General features: G+C 46.4%; 1 protein-coding gene across 1 annotated transcript in view; it reads right to left on the bottom strand.

The window, feature by feature from the left end:
- Positions 1-4,422: 4,422 nt before the first annotated feature.
- The window catches only part of LOC128854648 (germ cell-less protein-like 1), a 31,869-nt gene continuing 17,005 nt past the window's right edge, over positions 4,423-19,286 (bottom strand). Inside the window, exons 9-17 of the mRNA XM_054088781.1 lie at positions 18,362-18,427; positions 18,125-18,209; positions 17,809-17,899; positions 17,215-17,355; positions 12,431-12,500; positions 7,944-8,019; positions 6,498-6,643; positions 6,211-6,298; positions 4,423-5,205 (exon numbers count right to left, since the gene is read on the bottom strand). Coding sequence (XP_053944756.1) covers positions 5,098-5,205; positions 6,211-6,298; positions 6,498-6,643; positions 7,944-8,019; positions 12,431-12,500; positions 17,215-17,355; positions 17,809-17,899; positions 18,125-18,209; positions 18,362-18,427 — 871 coding nt within the window. The 3' untranslated portion in view covers positions 4,423-5,097. The remainder of the gene's footprint in view (positions 5,206-6,210; positions 6,299-6,497; positions 6,644-7,943; positions 8,020-12,430; positions 12,501-17,214; positions 17,356-17,808; positions 17,900-18,124; positions 18,210-18,361; positions 18,428-19,286) is intronic.

Raw genomic sequence — 19,286 nt, forward strand, 5'->3', positions numbered from 1 at the left:
CAATTTTAAAGCAAAAATCACTCTTCGGGCATTTTAAATGCTTATTTTTATATAAGCCTAAAGACAATTATAACAAAGCAAATCTGACGGTGTATAGAAACAATGTAAGAAACCAAGTTCAGTGAAAAGTTTTAGAAGGTGTTAATAAATTTTGGAAAGATGATCCCAAACTCCTCTGCCACGGTCCCAAAGCAGTCGTGTGTTTATTCCTGAGAGCAGCCTTTTGCCTGCTGACAAACTGAACCAGAAATGTTTTTAGCTGCCGCACCGTGCAAGAAAAGTTGCATTAGTGATAGGATGAGGGGAGTGGTTTTCAGCTGCAAGAGGGGCGATTGAGATGAATCTGAGGAAGGAATGTTTTGCTGTGAGGGTGGGGAGGCCCTGGCCCAGGTTGCCCAAAGCGGTGGTGGCTGCTCCATCCCTGGAGGGGTTCAGGCCAGGTTGGATGGGGCTTGGAGCCCCTGATCCAGTGGGAGGTGTCCCTGCCCATGGCAGGGGGTGGGACTGGATGCGGCTTTGAGGATCCCTTCCAACCCAAATCATCCCATGAATCTGTGATTAGCGGCTGTATTTTTAAACTCTTATCCAGTTGGGTGCCTCCTGGAACACGTAGTGTTTTCATCGGTTAGTGAGGTAAATTTTATACAGCTTTAGTTTGGGAGGAGAGTGGAAAAGAGTGAGACTGTGGGCAGCTGATTCCGGCTCCCGTGCAGCAAATTGTTGGAGTGGGTGACTGAAAGGGTGAGAAGATGCGGGTGGTTCAGTACCCGGTTAGCGGGGACGAGTGGAGCGGGGTAACCTCGCTGCCCGTGCCTCTCCGCAGCACAGACCGGGGCTGTAGCCTCGCAGCGGTGGGAAGGATTGACTCTACCCTCAGAGGGTGGTGGGGAACAGCCGAGCGCTGTCTCCTCTCCTGGAACAGAGAAAGGGAAGACCGTGCAGCTCCTCCCCTGGAGCTAGAGCTTCTTGGTCTGCCCCACAGTGCCTGGGCTGGGCCAGTATCGGCTCTGTGGGGCTAACGAGGCGAGGGAGACGTGCTGGAGCTCAAGGATACAGACTGAAGCATTCTGTGAGGTCAGGGAGGGTTTTGGCTGGGCTTGGTCCGATGGAATCCCACCTGGATACCACCCAGGCTCTCATAATGCTTGAGAACCTTTGCTTCCCCCTCACTTTGTCTCAGAATCAAGCAGGGGCTGAAGTGTTTCCAGGTAAACAGCAACACTCGGAGTGTTTCAAGACCCATCATTATGGCGTGGCTGCAGGGATGCCCTTGGCCCTGGCTGTGAGAAAGGGTTTTATTAAAGATGAAGAGACATTTGTGCTCCTCTTCAAAGAGGATGAGTAGCATTTGCTGCACAGTCCGATTGTCACTCTGGTGGGACTGTAACCTACATGAGCACAGTGCCCTGGGACAGTCTGTGAACGTGTTTAAAATGAGAAGGGAAGGTGAAATCGTAACAATTAATATGAAGGGAAGATCAGATCTGTTCTACGTAGGGAGGGATGGACAAGACCGATCAGCTTGACTTGCTCGATCTGTCTCTCCTCCAGTCGGAAGCACTGCTTTGTGCATTCAGGATGGCTTTTGTCTCACTTGGTTTTTCCCATGAGGATGCATTTTCTTTGCACTCCTGGTGGTGTGCTGGCACATTCTCCGGCCACATGGGCAGCAGGAGAACAGGGTCTTCCATGGGGTCGGCTGCTGTGCCAGAGGCTCTGACATCTCCCTGGTGATTCTCTCCTTCGTGGCACTCGCGACAGGATTTATTGTTACTGCACACACACAAGTAGCAAATTATTGAGCCTTGCAAAAGGAATTTGCCTCTTCCCTTCCTGGGGTTGAGGGACATGTAGGGAGAAGCATCACATTCCACCACCCAAGACGTGTGAGGAGGGTCCGCGACGCACAGATCTCTGGGCTGGAAGCAGCTCCGAGGCAGCTCAGTGCCTCTGCTGCACGGCCTCTCCGCAGGCGATCCAGCCGTGTCCAGGCTCTCTGTCGGAGGAGAGAGGGTGAAAATTCCTGGTCACAACGCGATGTGGAGGATGAGAGTCCAGTTATGGATCTTGTTGACATCTCTAACCAGTCTGACGTCTTTCTGACTCGAAGCAAAGAAAAGGCATCTCAGTGCAGGCGATGGCTCTGTGTGGGACAGGGGGACATCAATAAAGCCAAAGACTGTGGGGCTGCTAACAGGAACAAGAGACTGTAGATTCACCTGATGTTGTTATTTCGTGTTTACAATATTTATTTTTAGTAACTGACTGCTATTATATTATAGAGAGGCTTCCTTATTTTTGTACTTCTCCTCCCGGTTTCCTCAGTGTGGTGGTGTACCTCTCACCTCCCTTCGCCACAATTGCTGCTCCGAGTCAGTGACAAATAAAAGAGATGAAAAAAAAAAACCCAGCTCCCCATTTTCTGAGGTTAGTTGTGATGTGTTTGGGTTTCTGTGCTTTTCTCCTTAGCAATCCCTTAGGAAGAGCACCCGCCCCGCTGCCCCATCTCACGCACCTGAACGCGGCCACTGGGAAGCAGGACCAAAGCTGGAAAGGGATTTGTTTCTTGGCACCAAGAGCCCCTTCATAGCTGGGAGGGCACAGCGGGGACCGGGAAAACCCGGCCACCATGGGGAGGGGTCATTAATGTCTGGAAAAAACCACCAAGATGAGTTTCAAGCCAGCTCTCACTCCACATCCCCCGTCCTCGTTGCACCGAGGGTGGCAGCTCCCCAGCAGCGAGGACAGATGGGAGCGGGGCTGCGTTTGCACACAGCACATGAGGGCAGTGGGAGGGCTGGGAGCCAGCAGGGTGCCAGGGCAGAGCAGGATCTGGACCTCAGAAGGAGATGCTAAGCCTCTGGCACAAAGCAGGAGCCTTGGGACAGCTCAACCCACCACCAAAGCTCAGATTTCAACTCTAACCTTACATAAAACCCAGGTATTTTACTGTACCTCTTTGGTATTTCAGTTAACAAGAAGTAAAACTGCTTCTTAAGTATCTAAGTACATTAACAGGAAAAGGAGGACGAGGGAGAATATCCAGTCTCTATTGGATGCAGAAGGAATAACAGTGACAGGGGATAAGGACAAGGCTGAGGTACTTAATGCCTTCTTCGCCTCAGTCTTTAATAGCAAAGAAAGTTGTTCCTTCTGTTTACAAATCCAAGAGTTAGAGGGGCAGATTGAGGCTCCCGTGATCCAAGAGGAGGCGGTTAGAGACTTGCTTGCCCAGCTAGACGCCCACACGTCTATGGGGCCGGATGGGATCCACCCAAGAGTATTGAAGGAGCTGGCGGATGTCCTTTCCAAACCCCTATCCATCATCTTCCAGAGGTCCTGGCTGACTGGGGAAGTTCCACTGGACTGGAGGCGGCTGATGTTGTGCCCATCTACAAGAAGGGTTGCAGAGAGGATCCGGGGAACTCCAGGCCTGTCAGTCTCACCTCAGTGCCAGGGAAAGTCATGGAACAGGTAATGTTGAGTGCTATCATGAAGCACATGCAAGAGAACCGGGTGTTTGCAGATGACACTAAGCTGGGAGGAAGTGTGGATCTGCTGGAGGGTAGGGAGGCTCTGCAAAGGGATCTGAACAGGCTGGACCGCTGGGCCGAGGCCAATGGCATGAGGTTCAACAAGGCCAAATGCCGGGTCCTGCACTTGGGGCACAACAACCCTGTGCAGCTACAGACTGGGGGAAGAGTGGCTGGAGAGCTGCACGGAGGAGAAGGACCTGGGGGTGATGGTTGACAGCGACTGACCATGAGCCAGCAGTGTGCCCAGGGGGCCAAGAAGGCCAACGGCATCTTGGCTTGGATCAGAAATGGGGTCACCAGCAGGTCCAGGGGGGTTATTCTCCCTCTGTACTCGGCACTGGTGAGACCGCACCTCGAATACTGTGTTCAGTTCTGGGCCCCTCACCACGAGAAGGATGTTGAGGCTCTGGAGTGTGTCCAGAGAAGAGCAACAAAGCTGGTGAGGGGCTGGAGAACGTCTGACGAGGAGCGGCTGAGAGAGCTGGGGTTGTTTAGCCTGGAGAAGAGGAGGCTGAGGGGAGACCTTATTGCTCTCTACAACTGCCTGAAAGGAGGTTGTGGAGAGGAGGGAGCTGGGCTCTTCTCCCAAGTGACAGAGGACAGGACAAGAGGGAATGGCCTGAAGCTCCGCCAGGGGAGGTTCAGGTTGGATATCAGAAAAATATTCTTCACAGAAAGAGTCATTGGGCACTGGCAGAGGCTGCCCAGGGAGGGGGTTGAGTCGCCTTCCCTGGAGGTGTTTAAGGAACGGGTGGATGAAGTGCTGAGGGACATGGTTTAGGGAGTGTTAGGAATGGTTGGACTCCATGATCCAGTGGGTCCTTTCCAACCTGGTGATTCTGTGATTCTGTAATTACTAAGTTCAGTGCCTTAAAATACTTCTGCTTCCAAAGAAGTATGATGCAACACAAGATAACAGAGAAGTGCATTCACTGGCAAATCCGATAGAAAAAGCTGTTTGTGGTGGAAAAGGACAGACGCTGGTGAGCATTCCACTCATCTATTGACAAGGTGCCACATTTTCCCATCTTGCCAAACACATTTTTACATAAAATAAAAGTAAAAATGGTAAAGTACAATTGACTTTATTTTTATAACAACATGAAAAAATTAGCCTACTAAAGAGGCAGAATTCTAAATTTTAATTCAAATGTCCTGCTGTAAGAATTCAAATTTAGACGGACGAACATAAAACCTGACTCGGACAAAGAATAAATACAGTGCACGCTCGGCCCACTCGCCAAACCAGCTGAAAAGGAATGCCTTGGTCGGGGCTCTTCCCTTGGATCTTTTGACGCTGCTTAACTGATGTTAAAAGTGTGTTAACACCTACAGCTCCAAAGGCACTGAAAGGTCACAAATTCCTGAGCTAAAACGGGATAGATTCCCAACATAAAAGTTAAAATAAGTCACAAAAAGTTTAAAAAACTGGGATTTGGCTCGTGTCTGTGGTCAGCATTCCACAGAATCCTAGCTGAGAGCTGCTGCTGTATGGCTCTTTTCTCTTGTTGAAGTGTGGAAGGGCTCCCCTGTTCCACTGAAGAGGTGTCAGTTTTCCGCATTATCTGGTGGTGCCTCCCTCCGGCGTAGTGTACTGGAAGTTGCAGCTGATGTAGAGCGGGAAGAAGGGGCGTCTCTCTTCCTCGAGGAAATTTATCACTACCTGCTCCTGTAAAGGAAGCCCCGTAGAGGGAAGAACATTAAAACACACGAGAGTGGCGCTAACGGTCGTTCTGAAAATTTTAATGATACGTATTATAAAGCAGAAGATAAAAACCCACAAACTAGACAGTAATTCACCTGAAGCAGATATTTTATATTATTAACTCTGATCAGTCAGTGCTGCCAACCCTTCTGCAGCAAAGACAGCAGAACCCCAAGAGGTGGCTGAGAAAACAACTGGCCACAAAGGGAGACTTTTCCGCCACTCTCAGTTTCAGGAGCTTTAGCCGACCAGGACAGTCTCTGCTTTAAAGCAAATTACAGCTTGTTGGGAGGAATGTTTCGGTTTTACTCTATAGGGACTGGTTTGGAGCAGGAAAACTGAACGTTTTCCCTGCAGTAAGGTTGGCATTAACAAGGAAAGGCTTCCTATGTGCTCAGTATCTCTGTATCACTGCGGATTAGGATTTCAGAAACTTGATGATCAAGTCTTTCACAATCGTTACTAAATCCCCTTGTCACAGATGGGTGGCAATGGGCTCACTCGCTTAACTCCACTCCTCCAGGGCTTTGTTTTATTTATTTAACAGAGCGATAAACACACCCTTGAACATCAGGCATGCTTTTAACTCCTCAGCTTACAAGACAGTCTCCCAACAAACTTCAGCTTTGCTCTAAACAAGCAGGAGCGTGATGGACATATTATCCAGAGTAATCTCAGCAGCGTAGAAGTCTGGGAAAGCAAGCAGCCGTCCAGCCAAACCTTACGCTGGCAGCAGCTTCCACAGCACCATGGGGATGAATTTCATTGCTATCAACACTTAGGAAATCCACACTATCTCACTCTAGTTACACTCCACAAATTAGCTTATCTTCCACTACCTATAGAAGGAACGACTGGAATTCCACATAAGCAATAACAAGACCTCCTCTTCAAAGGCATTGTTGATTTCTCTGCATGTTTTCATGCCTCATGCTTCAAGTTCAAGAGCTCAAAAATCCACAAACATACCTCGTCGTTCCCAAAACTTAGGATCTGATATCCTGTTGTTCTCTTGAAAATCTTTGTCCCATCGTCATCAAAGCAGGCCAGACTTAACCTAGGGATAGAACAACAGTTCAATTACTCAGTCTCCCAGAACTTAGTTTTTCCAGCCCCAGTTTCTCCCAAGGAGAACATTTTCAAATGTAATTAACTTGGTGGCAATAAAATTTAACACAAGCACAGATGGAAAGCTGTAGTTTGGATAAGACATTTTAAAACACACCACAGGGTCTGCCTTGTTGGCCGCTGTTTACCTGAAGGCCACGTTTCTCATGGGCTGCAGACTGACTGAGCCACTGCTCAGCTCATCCAGTGTATTCCGTTTGAAAACGATGCACTGATTTGTATAAATAACGAGGAGGTCAAAGCCAAAGTTGAACCCAGACCAGCTCCAGGCGAACTGAAGGACACAAGAGAAAAAAAAAATCAAACTAACCAGCCTGAGTATTGGCTACAAAATGAATGGAACGTGTTGCTTCTCCGGTAAATCAGACTGGGAATGGGATTCACAGCTACAGAGATGTATGGAGGATTCAAAGACACTTGCAAACACCTGATTGAAACTTACTTTAGAAGCAAGTGTTTGCAGACCAAGACAAGCTCAGTACCATCTGCCTTCCAAACACACTAATACATTTAACACACGTGGCTCCAGAACTTGTACATCCCGGTCACTGCTTTATTTCTGAGTAGCACTTAACTACACATCCCTCCCATCCATGCTTAAAGCATTCCCTGGAGTACAACATCCTTATAGTAAGCGACTGCAGTGGGGAAAAATTCACAGTTCCTGTTTTTCCATAGAATCATACAATAGTAGAACAGTTTGCATTGGAAGGGACCTTAAAGATCACTCAGTTCCAACCCCCTATCATGGGCAGGGACACCTCTCACTGGATCAGGCTGCCCAACGCCCCATCCAACCTGGCCTTGAACACTTCCAGCGATGGGGCAGTCACAGCCTCCCTGGGTAACCTGTTCCAGAAGAAATTCTTCCTAACGTCCAGTCTAAATCTGCCCCTCTCCAGTTTATACCCGTTCCCCCTCATACTATCCCCACAAGCCTTTATGAATAGTCCCGCTCCAGCTTTCTCGTAGCCTCTTCAGGTACCGGAAGGTCACCATAAGGTCTCTTCTGAGCCGTCTCTTCTCCAGGCTGAACAGGCCCAACTCTCTCAGCCTGTCCTCGGATGGGAAGTGCTCCAGCACTCCAATCATCTTTGTAGCCTCCTCCGGACCTGTTCCAACCTGTTCCATCTTTTTTGATAAAATTCATAAAGACACGTGGACACACAGGGGACACACAGGGGTTCTGGCTGTGGCCATTGTACATTTATCTAGAAAACTTCCTATTTCAGTTAGAAAGAAAGATACGTCAGTGATAAAAGCTGTATTTGAACTGCATGTATTTTACGAGTCTCAAATGATAAGTCATGGCTATGGTCCCTCCTTTCACACACTAATTTTTTTTCCAAACAGGGGCTTGCTCGCAGCACAAGAGCACAGTTACAACACTAATGCCTTCTTCACTGCACAGACAGCAAACGTTTTCATCCTTCTAGGGAGAACAAAATCATTTCTTTAAGGTCTCCATTACATCTTTCGCATGCAGCTTGACAATTAAGACCTAAACGGTCTGTAAGTCCTTAACCTGTCCCAGACAACAGCCACGCAGAGACTTCACCACACACTGTACTTACTTCACCATCCTCCTCAAGCACCCGACCACATCGCATGCTCTTTTCTTCCAGTGTCTCTTCACTTATTTCTTCAGGCCTACAAAACAAATTGCACCTTTAAGAACACTTCAACAGCTTTGCATGGTACTTCAACGAGGAAAGGATGAACAGAGCCGAGTAAAACTGTTTTGACCGCACCACTGACTCTTCCCCGAGCAGAGCTTAGACTGCCTTAGAGAGGGGCTATTCAGAAAGGCTTGTGGCGATAGGACGAGGGGCAATGGGAATAAACTGGAGAAGGGCAGATTTAGATTGGACATAAGGAAGAATTTCTTCACTATGTGGGTGGTGAGACACTGGAACAGGTTCCCCAGGGAAGTAGTGGCTGCCCCATCCCTGGAGGGGTTCAAGACCAGGTTGGATGGGCCTTGGAGCCCCTGATCCAGTGGGATGTGTCCCTGCCCATGGCAGGGAGGTTGGAATTAGATGATCTTTAAGGTCCCTTCTAACTCAAACCATTCTGTGATTCTATGATTCGGCAGAACGGCAGCTCCACAGAGACATTACGGAAGATTTCTTAAGCAGCTGTTTATGCAACTTGTCTAAAAAAAGTTCACCCACAGCAATCATGAAGTACCTCACGCCTCTCGATTCTGTCACCCTACACCAACACGAACTTGTCTCACCCAGCAGCTGCCAGCATTGCTTCAACACATAGAGAAATCTTGCAGAGCCAGCATAAGTAAAATCAGGCCCAGTTTTCCAGAGGTACCTCACTCACTTAACTTTAGCCATGATTACATCATTAACCAGATAAGCAACCACTGCCAGAAAGTCTTCCAAGTGACACTGAGGACAAACATTTACAGTAAGTAGTGTAAATCACAATGAAAGGCAATCCCATACAAGTTAAATTACCGACCTGCAATATCAATCGATACGCTTTGAGCGAGATAAGCAAGAGGAAACACAGCATCTGCTATCTTATTACTGCACACACATCACATGAACCTGAGGCTGTAACTTTTATGAAGAAACTCAGTCTGTGGGCTTTTCCCCCCATTTCTGTAAAAAACAATCCTGGAAGATTAAGTATTTTAGGAATAAGTTAAGCAGATAAGTTAATCTTGCGAACCAAATCCGTCCAAGAACCTCCCATGTGCTTTTCCCTTATCTTCACACTGAACTGGTGGTGGAGCCGACCTAAATTCAGTAGTGGTGATAGCAGATTTGTTCCTATTTAATTAGTAATTAATTTCACAAACATTAGCACTCACGTTCAAACTGACATTAGTATTTCCCCTCGCCCAACTCCTTGAGCAGCCTCAGAAGATGTAGAACTTCCAGCTACACCCATTACACTCGCCTGCCATGTGCTTAGGGAACAGTCTCGTTTTATTTTGTTGTTAAGCAAACTGTCAAAGCCAAAATTATTCCACTCATGGACTCAAAAGATCTGCCACAGAGCAAACGTTTAATTAAAAAGTGATCCACTTCAGCAGAAGCAAACCTTGAGCAGCTACAGCTCAAAGCCTCAAACTCCAGTACTACACTGAAAAATGCTCCAGTTCTGAACAGCGAATAAAACGTTTACCCTTTTTCAATGTAAACTACATAAAGTTGAAGAGAAATATTTTCTTCTCCTCTCATTCTTCACTGTGAGGGTGGGGAGGCTTTGGCCCAGGTTGCCCAGAGCAGTGGTGGCTGCCCCATCCCTGGAGGTGTTCCAGGCCAGGTTGGATGGGGTTTGGAGCCCCTGATCCACTGGGAGGTGTCCCTGCCCATGGCAGGGGTGGAACTGGATGGACTTGAAGGACTCTTCCAACCCAAACCAGTCTGTGGTTCTACGATTCTACAATTCTATGATTCTAAAGTTATCAAAAGAGCAAAGCACATCACACACTGCCATGTGGGCAGCTCTAGAAAATGCCAGTGCAGTTACGCTGTGCCCAGGTGGGACGTGAAAACGGAGCCTTCCTTCAGCAAACCAGAACGAGGTTGCTGATCCCATCCCGCCTCCTGATCTCTAAAAGAAAAAATGTTTCAAGACCCTGATCAGGGCAGTAAGTGTGAGAGGAAGAGCAGCAGATCTGGACAAAAGGATAGTTTGAAAACCTTAATTCTTTTCATTCAGCCAACGTCCAAAATATTGGCTTTAACATACAGGAACAGTTGCAGGTCTTGCCCTCTAAGGGACAAGTTACGAACCACGGGCACCTCACTGCAGGGTGGCCCCACAGCTCACAGCAGGAGGCAGAGAAGTGATCTCAGGAATTCCAGTGACATCCATCTCCTCAGTGGTGCAGCCCAGTGACAGGACAGCACAGCTGAGCTGCACACAACTCCAGGGAAGGGCTCCACGCATCCCACACCTCCTGCCCACACAACTCCAGAGAACACCACGCTCAAAGACAATTCATCATTAAACAAACAGTGACCTGCATGCTGCCTCGAACTATTCGGTTTGTAAACTACTGCAGTCAGTAGCCAAGAGATATTGAGAAGAAACACCACATCTTGCCCACCTCTGGCCATTGCTGGTAACGAAAGACCTTAGCAACGAACACCAGAATGAGATCTGGGCCAACACACGACTACGGTTGAGTAAAACTTTCTCTGCCTGAGATTTTCAGTTTTAGCTGTCTTAAAAAAAATTAAAAATCCCATACTGCAAAAGAGCACAACAGACAAGAAAAACATGGGAAAACACTCTGCTCATTCCAAGAGTCACCGAAAACATCAGCACTGTAGCTGGACATGAAAGTTGGTCATTTTAAAACTGGTGGGATACCCACCTTAGAATAGTTTCAGTTGCCAGGGACCTTTAAAGGTCATCTGGTCCAACCACTCTGCAGTGAGCAGGGACATCTTCAACTGCATCAGGCTCCTCAGGGCCCCAACCTGAACTTGACCGTCTTCCACCTCTCTGGACAACCTGTGCCAGTGTTTCACCACCCTCACTGTAAAAAGCTTCTGTCTTATACCTAGTCTAAACTACCCTGTTATAGTTTAAACCCATTACTACTAGTCCTATCGCATCATCTTCACTTCAGTTTGGTACAGGAGTTCTCTTTTTCAGAAGCACAGACATCTGATGACCAACAACTAAAACAGCCTCGGTGTGTGACACTGAGCTACCAAGAGACATCAAAAATCAGCAATTCCATGGTCTTCTCTTGTGTCAGAATTGTGATGACTGTGGTAATACTTCCCTATTAACTGTTATTCCCACACACGCTAGAAGGTAACGTACAATGTACAATCATCTACTGTGAGATAACATCAACGGCAGCATTGCAAGAAAAGTCTTCCCAATAAAATAACAGGAGCAGAAACAAGCTATGACCACTCAACGGATCTTTAGGAGCTGAAATCATGAGATTCACAAGTACATGCCGTACCTCTACAATTTTCTAAAGCACTGCTATTGACAGAAAGAACAGCTTCTTAAAGATCTTGGCCATTCTTCAGACCAAAGTCAGTCTGGGGGACTTTTTCACACTACTACATTATAATTTCAAAAGGAAGCAATTCAAGAAATATTTCCTGCATAAGATGCAATTAAACCATGGAAGCCACTGCCATGGGACATTGGAGATAAGCGTAAGCTGCTCCAAAAAAGAACCAAAAGAACTCCTGGAGTGTTCAAGGCCAGGTTGGATGGGCCTTGGGCAGTCTGATCCAGTGGATGTCCCTACCCATGGCAGGGGGGTTGGAACTCGATGATCTTTGAGGTCTCTTCCAACCCAAACTATTCTATGATTCTATATAAAAAATGTGGATTTCGGACACTCCCCTGCCTTGGTATTGGAGAAGGATGTGCTGCCTGGGGAAGCCGGAGATGCCGGCAGTGAACGTAAATCACATCCTATCACATCAAACAAAGACCAGGTGGGGGAAAGGATCTGCAAGGAGAATGGATGGAATGAACAGGTCACGGGATGCCAAGGGCTGCTGGGTCTGGGAGGTTGGGATGGGAAGGGAGGAACAGAGGTTAGCGTGCAGTTATCCCTGCATAAAAAAAACCCCAAACAACAAACTGCCTTCTCCTGCAATACAGCGAGTTAAACCACCCCACAGCCTCCTGCCCTCCCAGCCCAGGGAGGAGGAAGCAGCACAGAAAAGGCTTCTCCACCTGCCGTGCTCTCCTAAAGTCGTTCTCGTTATCCATTCACTGTAAGTTACTCTTCCACAGCCTTAACACATATTTCAATGCAATGTACTGGTGAAAAGCATTAACCAACATCACAGCAAACAGAGAACTTCCCTTCCCAGCCTTTACCTCTGGTGGCATCATGCAAGCTCTCTGGAGCTCTGTTGTTTCAAGGATAGATAGAGCCAGCCCAAGGGAGCAGACAGCTCCTCAGACAACAGCAGAGTTTAACACCAAAGTGCACTTCCCCAGCTTTTCTTAATGTAAACCCCAACACTTCATCATGTCAGAATTTATATGAGAGGAAAGTTTCTAATTTAAGAAAGAAATAAAAGAAACTCTGTATCACACCTACCCGATATCACTGCCTTCATATGTTCTGAGCATGGTCAACCACTGCTGTTTGTAAATAGAGCACAGCCACGCTGAAATTAAAAAAAAAAAAGAGCAAGCTTAGGGTTGTCTCTGGATCTGGGAATGGGGATGTTTATAAACATATCAAATACAGAAATACAATTACACTGAAATAATAAGGTTGCAGACATTGACTGGATGGCCTCTGCAACCCACCCTCCGATAATGCACTCGTGTTTTCATCTCCAGGCTTCAGCTACAGAGAAAAATCAACACCTAACACCGGGTAACTCAGGACCACATCCATTTTATCAAGCATTCACGACTACCAGAAGTGATGTAACTCAACACATCATCTCGGTGCACAAAGTTCTGTTAAGCCCAAGAGCTCATTAACAAGCTGCTGGGAGAAGAGGCTGCTGTTTGAATCCCCAACAGAATCCTACACGAGTTAAACAAGAAAACAGAATCAATGGATAAAGGAAGCAGTGACTTATCGCAGATCTGGTTAAAACAAACAGAAATTATCCCCTGCTAGGAATAACCATAAATCATACCTTCTTCTGAGAACACCACAAAGATTTTATCGGCTGCATGAATTTAACAGTTGCAACCAAGAGGCAAAACACAACAAAAAATAATAGCGTGTAAGGTGGTTACGCAAAAGGGATCACAGGCACCCAAAAAGCACAGTGTGTAAGTTCTTCAAGAGAACGGGCAAATACGCGAAGTCATGTATGAGAACAAACTCTACTGGGAACGGACCAGGATAATAGGAACAGTGAGAACCACTGTTACGACAAGAACAAAGCAGGTAGCTGATAAGAGTGAGAGAAGGGAGGAGACAAGAGATGGTAGTGCTGAGATTGCCTCAGAAGTCCCAGATGCCAAAATTACTATAAACCCAGCCCTTGCCTTCCTGACTCCAGAGCTGAGATTCAGACTGCAATAAGACCGAAATGGGAATTCACCAACACAACACAAAGTATAAAAATCCATTAAGGAAATCTACAGAGGTCAGGCACATCAAAGAGATGTGCTAGAAGGAAAAAAAAAAAGATAAATGGGGAGATAGAGCATCTTCTCTTTTTTTCTGTATGTCCAGATCTGTTTCATACATCATATCTCAATTGGAGTTCATCTGTTAATTTGTAAACACAAAAAGGGAAAATACTGCTTAGGAAATGTTCAGAAGTTACCAGGTAGAACAGAACAACGGCCACGTCACTCACAGACAGACACGTGAGGAATTTCTGGCTCTTACACCTTTTCTATTCAAACAAGAACAGACTCTGTGGGAACTCCCAACCCAGCAGTTCAGCTTTCTCCTGCAGGTCCTTTGCACACCAGGTGTACAATACAAAAGAAATAATTACACCATTTCTTTCAGGTCTTCAACCTGATTTCCTTCTTCACCTCCTTGAGAACGATTCCACCTAGAATCATCTCAAAAGTGACACTACACTGCAACCCATCCAGCAATTCCCACGTTTGTAGACCCTCTCGGGTATGATGCTCTCACCTCAGACACTGGATGCTGCAGCCCATAGTATCTCCAACAGCGCAGCACCGGGATTTATTGAAGCCTCCTTTAGGATGGCGAACAGGAGCTCTTTATTTGAACACAGCTTGTGCCTACAACCCCCTGTCAACGGATTGCCAGGACTACCAAGTGTAAAACTCTACCAGTACTTCATTACATACAGAGGTCTCCTCCTTGCGCTGCCCTCCCAGTTCTCTCCGATTTCAAGCCGGTGTTTTATCAATAGCCAATGGTTGACACCAGCTCCTGTCCCTGTCCCAACCACACACTCGCTGCCGTCACGCTGCCTGTCCCACCGTACGGCTGCACAGCGACACAGCCTATTTCAGCCGTGACACAGCTTACAAACTGTTCAGCTACCAAAGAGCAAATACTCTGCTCCCTGATACCTTGTGAACCTTGCAAAAGTTACGCATTCCTTTCCAATAAGCACAAGAAAATCAGCCTCTGAGTTGCAATTAAGCTTGTAACAACCGAAGAAACATTCTTCTCCTGACACACACAGATAGAAGGCTGCTGAGTTTGAGTATAGGCAGAAAATTCACCCACCAAAGAGCACCAAGAAAAGGCTGCCTACCACAGTGCTGGTAAGGGATAACAGCAGCAATATTAAGAGAAGGAAATCAAGTGTAGTACTGGCAAATTTCTGTTTTGCAACATCTTATTCACATGCTGATAAAGCCACTTCACTAGGACATAACCACAGTTCTCCTGTGCCATCATTAAACTAAGGATCATCTAATTCCAACCCCCCTGCCATAGGCAGGGACACCTCCCACTGGATCAGGTTGGTCAAGGCCCCATCCAACCTGGCCTTGAACACCTCCAGGGATGAGGCAGCCACCACTTCCCCGGGCAACCTGTTCCAGGGCCTCCGCACCCTCATTGTGAAGAATCTCCTCTTTATGTCCAGTCTAAGTCTGCCCCTCTCCAGCTTATACCCATTGCCCCTCGTCCTATCACTCCAAGCCTTTGTAAACAGTCCCTCTCCAGCTTTCCTGTAGCTCCTTCAGGCACTGGAAGGTCGCTACAAGCTCCCCTCGAAGCCCTCTCTTCTACAGGCTGAACAACCCCGACTCTCTCAGCCCGTCCCCGTACAGGACATTCAAAGTTTTCTTCCTGTTTATTACAGAATGAAGATGTCTTTGCACTTTGATTACAATCTGTAGCAATATCAATCTTAAGTAAGACAGATTATATTTCCTTTGTACATCACTTAAGCATATAAAATATCAAAGATGAGATCTGTTCTTCCAGGATTTTTATGCATAATATAGAATTTTATCCCTTGCTTGATGTCAAAAACTGCTCCATCTACTGAACAGAACTGGCCAAGCCATTCCTGAACCGCAGCCCGGCCGGATGCAGCGGGCTGTAATGCTCCTTCTCCTTCAGCTGTGGGTTGAATGCTTTGAGCACAGGCAAACCCAGCTTCTTGGAGCTGACTTTGTCAGAACTAACACCAAAGACAGTCTCTTCTCCACCTGCTGTAGACCTAAGTTAAACCAGCAGTGGGAGCAGGGAAAGCCAGTACATTCCAGCGGCAGGAGTGGTCCACGTTAACTCCAGACTGGCAGATTTCTGGCAAGGAAAGGAGCCCAGTCCCTCCCCCAGGGACCCCCATCACAGAGCCACGACTTGGCTTCACGCAGCTCCATACTGCAAACATTCCCAAATGGGAGAAAGATACACCCATCTACAGAGAGCAACTAAACCATTAGTGCTGGCAGAAACAGGGTACGGCAGCGCAAGAAAGAGGCACTGAGTAAAGCAATGTTCACTGCGTTTTCTTGATGGCAAGGGAAGTGTTTAAAAAGCATTGAACAATTTGATCAGGCTTGCACGCTTCAAAAGAAATGTCCTGACAAGTCTCTCCTGGCATTTTAGCATCGCTGTGTTGACATCTATGATGGCATGAAGTGAAAAGCCACTCTAAGATGAAAAAGTGAATGTTAATTGGACAAAAAGACAGCAGCACAACTCAGAGAGGTTAAATATTAACAGATGGCAAGAGTTCAGAGCGACCCCCAGCCTACAGGTGTGGACAGATGACAGGAACACCGATGTCAAGAAATTATAAATAAGAGAGATGAAGAGCTCCATAAAAGCAGTCTTAATTGGCATTTGGTAATTACATCTGTAAACAGACATCACCGGTACGCAGATGAAAGGACAGTTCCACTGCAGACAATGAGAAACCAAAATCAGAGCTGGTACATGAAAGCCAGGAAAAAAACCCGCCAGAGTTAAGATGCAAAATTCAGTGCTAATATGCAACCATGACAAGGGAACACTGAATAGAGTGAGAAGTCCCAGCTGTGCTACAACCAGCACAACCAGCTCTGGGAAGGGGAAAATAAAAACAAATTAAAATCCAAGGAAACGGAAAGAAGGACAGATATCTCACGTAATAAAATAGATGAATGATAGCAGAAAAACATTGTCAAGTGAGAGCCCGTCTTGATAACTCATTTCCAGTCTTATTCATCTCCCACCAGCCACGTTCAGACAGCTTCCAAGCAAAGAACAAAGCCTATCTGTAAACTCGGACCTTAGCAGCAAGATGAGAATGGGGCACTTTATTTTGCAGGGACAACTTAATCTTCATAGCAGTAACCTATAACAACATTAAATGGCGTTTCACTCAATGGGCTTCAAAAAGCACCAGGATCCAGAGCGAGGATGTATTGTCTATAAATGCAAATGCAAAGAAAAGGACAAGAGCAGAATACGTGAATACTGCGTCTCCTCCAAAAACATCCTAAGTAGCTATTAGTAACTTACACTCATCTTTGAAGACGGGAGAAGCATTCAGAGCATCCTGTGCTTTTGGTTTCCATTTTCAAGTACTATTCCAGATCCTATCAAAACCCACCCAGATCTTTTGAGAAAGATAATGTTGGGCAAAGAGTGGAGTCCCAGCAAGTTTTGTTCTCTTAAAAGTAAAAGGGTTTTTTGCATGTCTGGGGCTCAAGGGTTACTGATAATCTACTATGTATTGATTATAGACTATTTTAATAAACTGACTGACCAACAAAATACTGAAGACACCTACGTGTGTTCCTGTAAAACTTAAATGCATGTAAATATTCAAATTCTGTTGAATCTTCAGCCACAACTCAGACACTGGAGATCACCCATGAGCGATCAGACCAGGAAATGCACCGAGATCTTCCCAGTGACTCTGGTGTAGGACAGGCGGGAAAGGCACACAGAACTTCATCAGCCAAGCACCCACTCACCGGGGGGTATGAGGTAATCGTTGTCAATTATTCCAGCTGATGTCACGTCATTGATGATATACTGCAATCTCAAGCGTCTGAACACTGACTGGAACACCTTCCCCTGTTCTGAGCTCAGGAATGGAACGGCACGCCCAAAATCTGCAAGACAGACCACCTGTATTACAATTTGTTTTCCTAAATATTTTCCAGACCCTATGGAGACTGAGTTTTAAATTTACTGATTGGAGAAAGTTATTACGGACAGGCAAATCACCTCTTGCAGCTAAGATGAAGAAATCATTTACATTCAAACATTTCAGACCAAACTTTTCCTCTTTGGAAAGACATCAGTGCCCTCTAGTGAGACGGCAACAAAAGCTCACTCTGACTGAACAACAAAAGCAACAAAGCACAAACAGGGACCGTCTGCTCGCTTGGAAACGCTGGACAAAACAATGAAAAAGCTCTCAGCGTTGAGGAACCAGTGCCAGGGCAGCTGGAAGAGGCAAAGCCTTCTCAGAGAACACGGGACGAAGTTTGGAAGTGGAAGAAGTCTCTCGTACTTTTCTAACCCACATGTTCCCCAATCAAGGCCACGGCAATTAATCCTACCTTTCCGATACTGGGCAAACCAGGCATCGGCTTCAGATAAGAGCTGTTCCAAAGTCCCATTCCAAGAAGGCACGAGTTGAAGGAACATCCACTGGGAAAAACGGACAAACTCCCATGAGTGAATTGAAGTTTTCAAACAGCTGCATTCTTAAAGAGACATTTTCATAACGCATTCACTCATACACAGATTCCCATACTCTATTTAATTTACTTTCAGTAAACACCAAAAAGGCTAAAATTCTCATTGCGTTACAAACCAGCTTGTGCTGAGGAGTTCAACGCCCCCCCCCCGAGCCCCAGCCCCTCTGCTCAGTACCTTTTTGAGAGTGCTATACACGTCAATTTCCACTTGCATTACAAGCAGGTTGGAAGAGCTGATCAGCTGCTCCATGAGGTTTATACTGGGAGAAAAGCCATAAGAGTTCCATGAGACATCACAGACAAACCCCAAAAAGGGGAGTAAGGTAACCAGCAACCATCACCAGCCTAGAAGGGGATTTGGAGTGAGCCATGTACTCTGGAAGAATTACCCAGGGTTAACTGATGCCTGTACCTGATTTCTTTGAAGACTTCAACTCGTGGGTGAGTAATCAGGTTGTTCAAGAGCCATTTAAGGCATCTGGATTAAAAATGCAGAGAGTTAGTATCTTCATATTTTTTCTTTTATATCAGTCCTGCAACAGTTGCTCAGGCTCACAAAGCACAATAGGTGCAGCGTGACTTCAAAACGCCTGAGACACAAACCCATAAACATATGAAAAGTTACTTCAAAAACATGGAGTTTACCATAAAATGTTCCAGAATTTTCTGTAACTCTTAAAGTTGCATTGATTGCCTCTCAGGGTAGAGCGAAAGCTGAATTCAAAGTACTATTAATGCCACAAAAGCTCTGAGAACACACTAATTCACAGCAGAAGGAAGCGATGAGCACCAACCTCAGCATTCTGCTCCCAAACGTGTAATTATCCCTCTTAATTAAGATAAAGTTGAGATTAAGATGGGAATATTAAAGCAGCTTGGTGATAAAGCAGTCAATGATCACAAATATTATGTCTTTGTCATGCTGAAGACCAAACATCTTCTCTTTACTAATGTACTTCAGTAATTCGTTCATGCACAGCACGGGCCAGTCAATGTGCTGTCATCTAACCTCGTGAGGTCCAACAAGGTTTAACAAGGCCAAGTGTAAGGTCGTGCACCTGGGTCAGGGCAATCCCCAATTTCAGCACAAGATGAGAGGCGAAGTGATTGAGAGCTGCCCTGCAGAGAAGGACTTGGGGCGCTGGTCAATAAGAAGATCAACATGAGCCGGCAACGTGCGTTCGCAGCCCAGAAACCAACCGTGTCCTGGGCTGCATCAAAAAACAGCGTGGCCAGCAGGGCGAGGGAGGGGATTCTGCCCCTTTGTTCCCCTCTTGCGAGACTTCATCTGGAGTATTGTGTCCAGTTCTGGAATCTTCAACGTAAAAAGGGGATGG

Source organism: Cuculus canorus, chromosome 26 (genome assembly GCF_017976375.1).
Source record: "Cuculus canorus isolate bCucCan1 chromosome 26, bCucCan1.pri, whole genome shotgun sequence".
NCBI classification, from domain to species: Eukaryota; Metazoa; Chordata; class Aves; order Cuculiformes; family Cuculidae; genus Cuculus; species Cuculus canorus.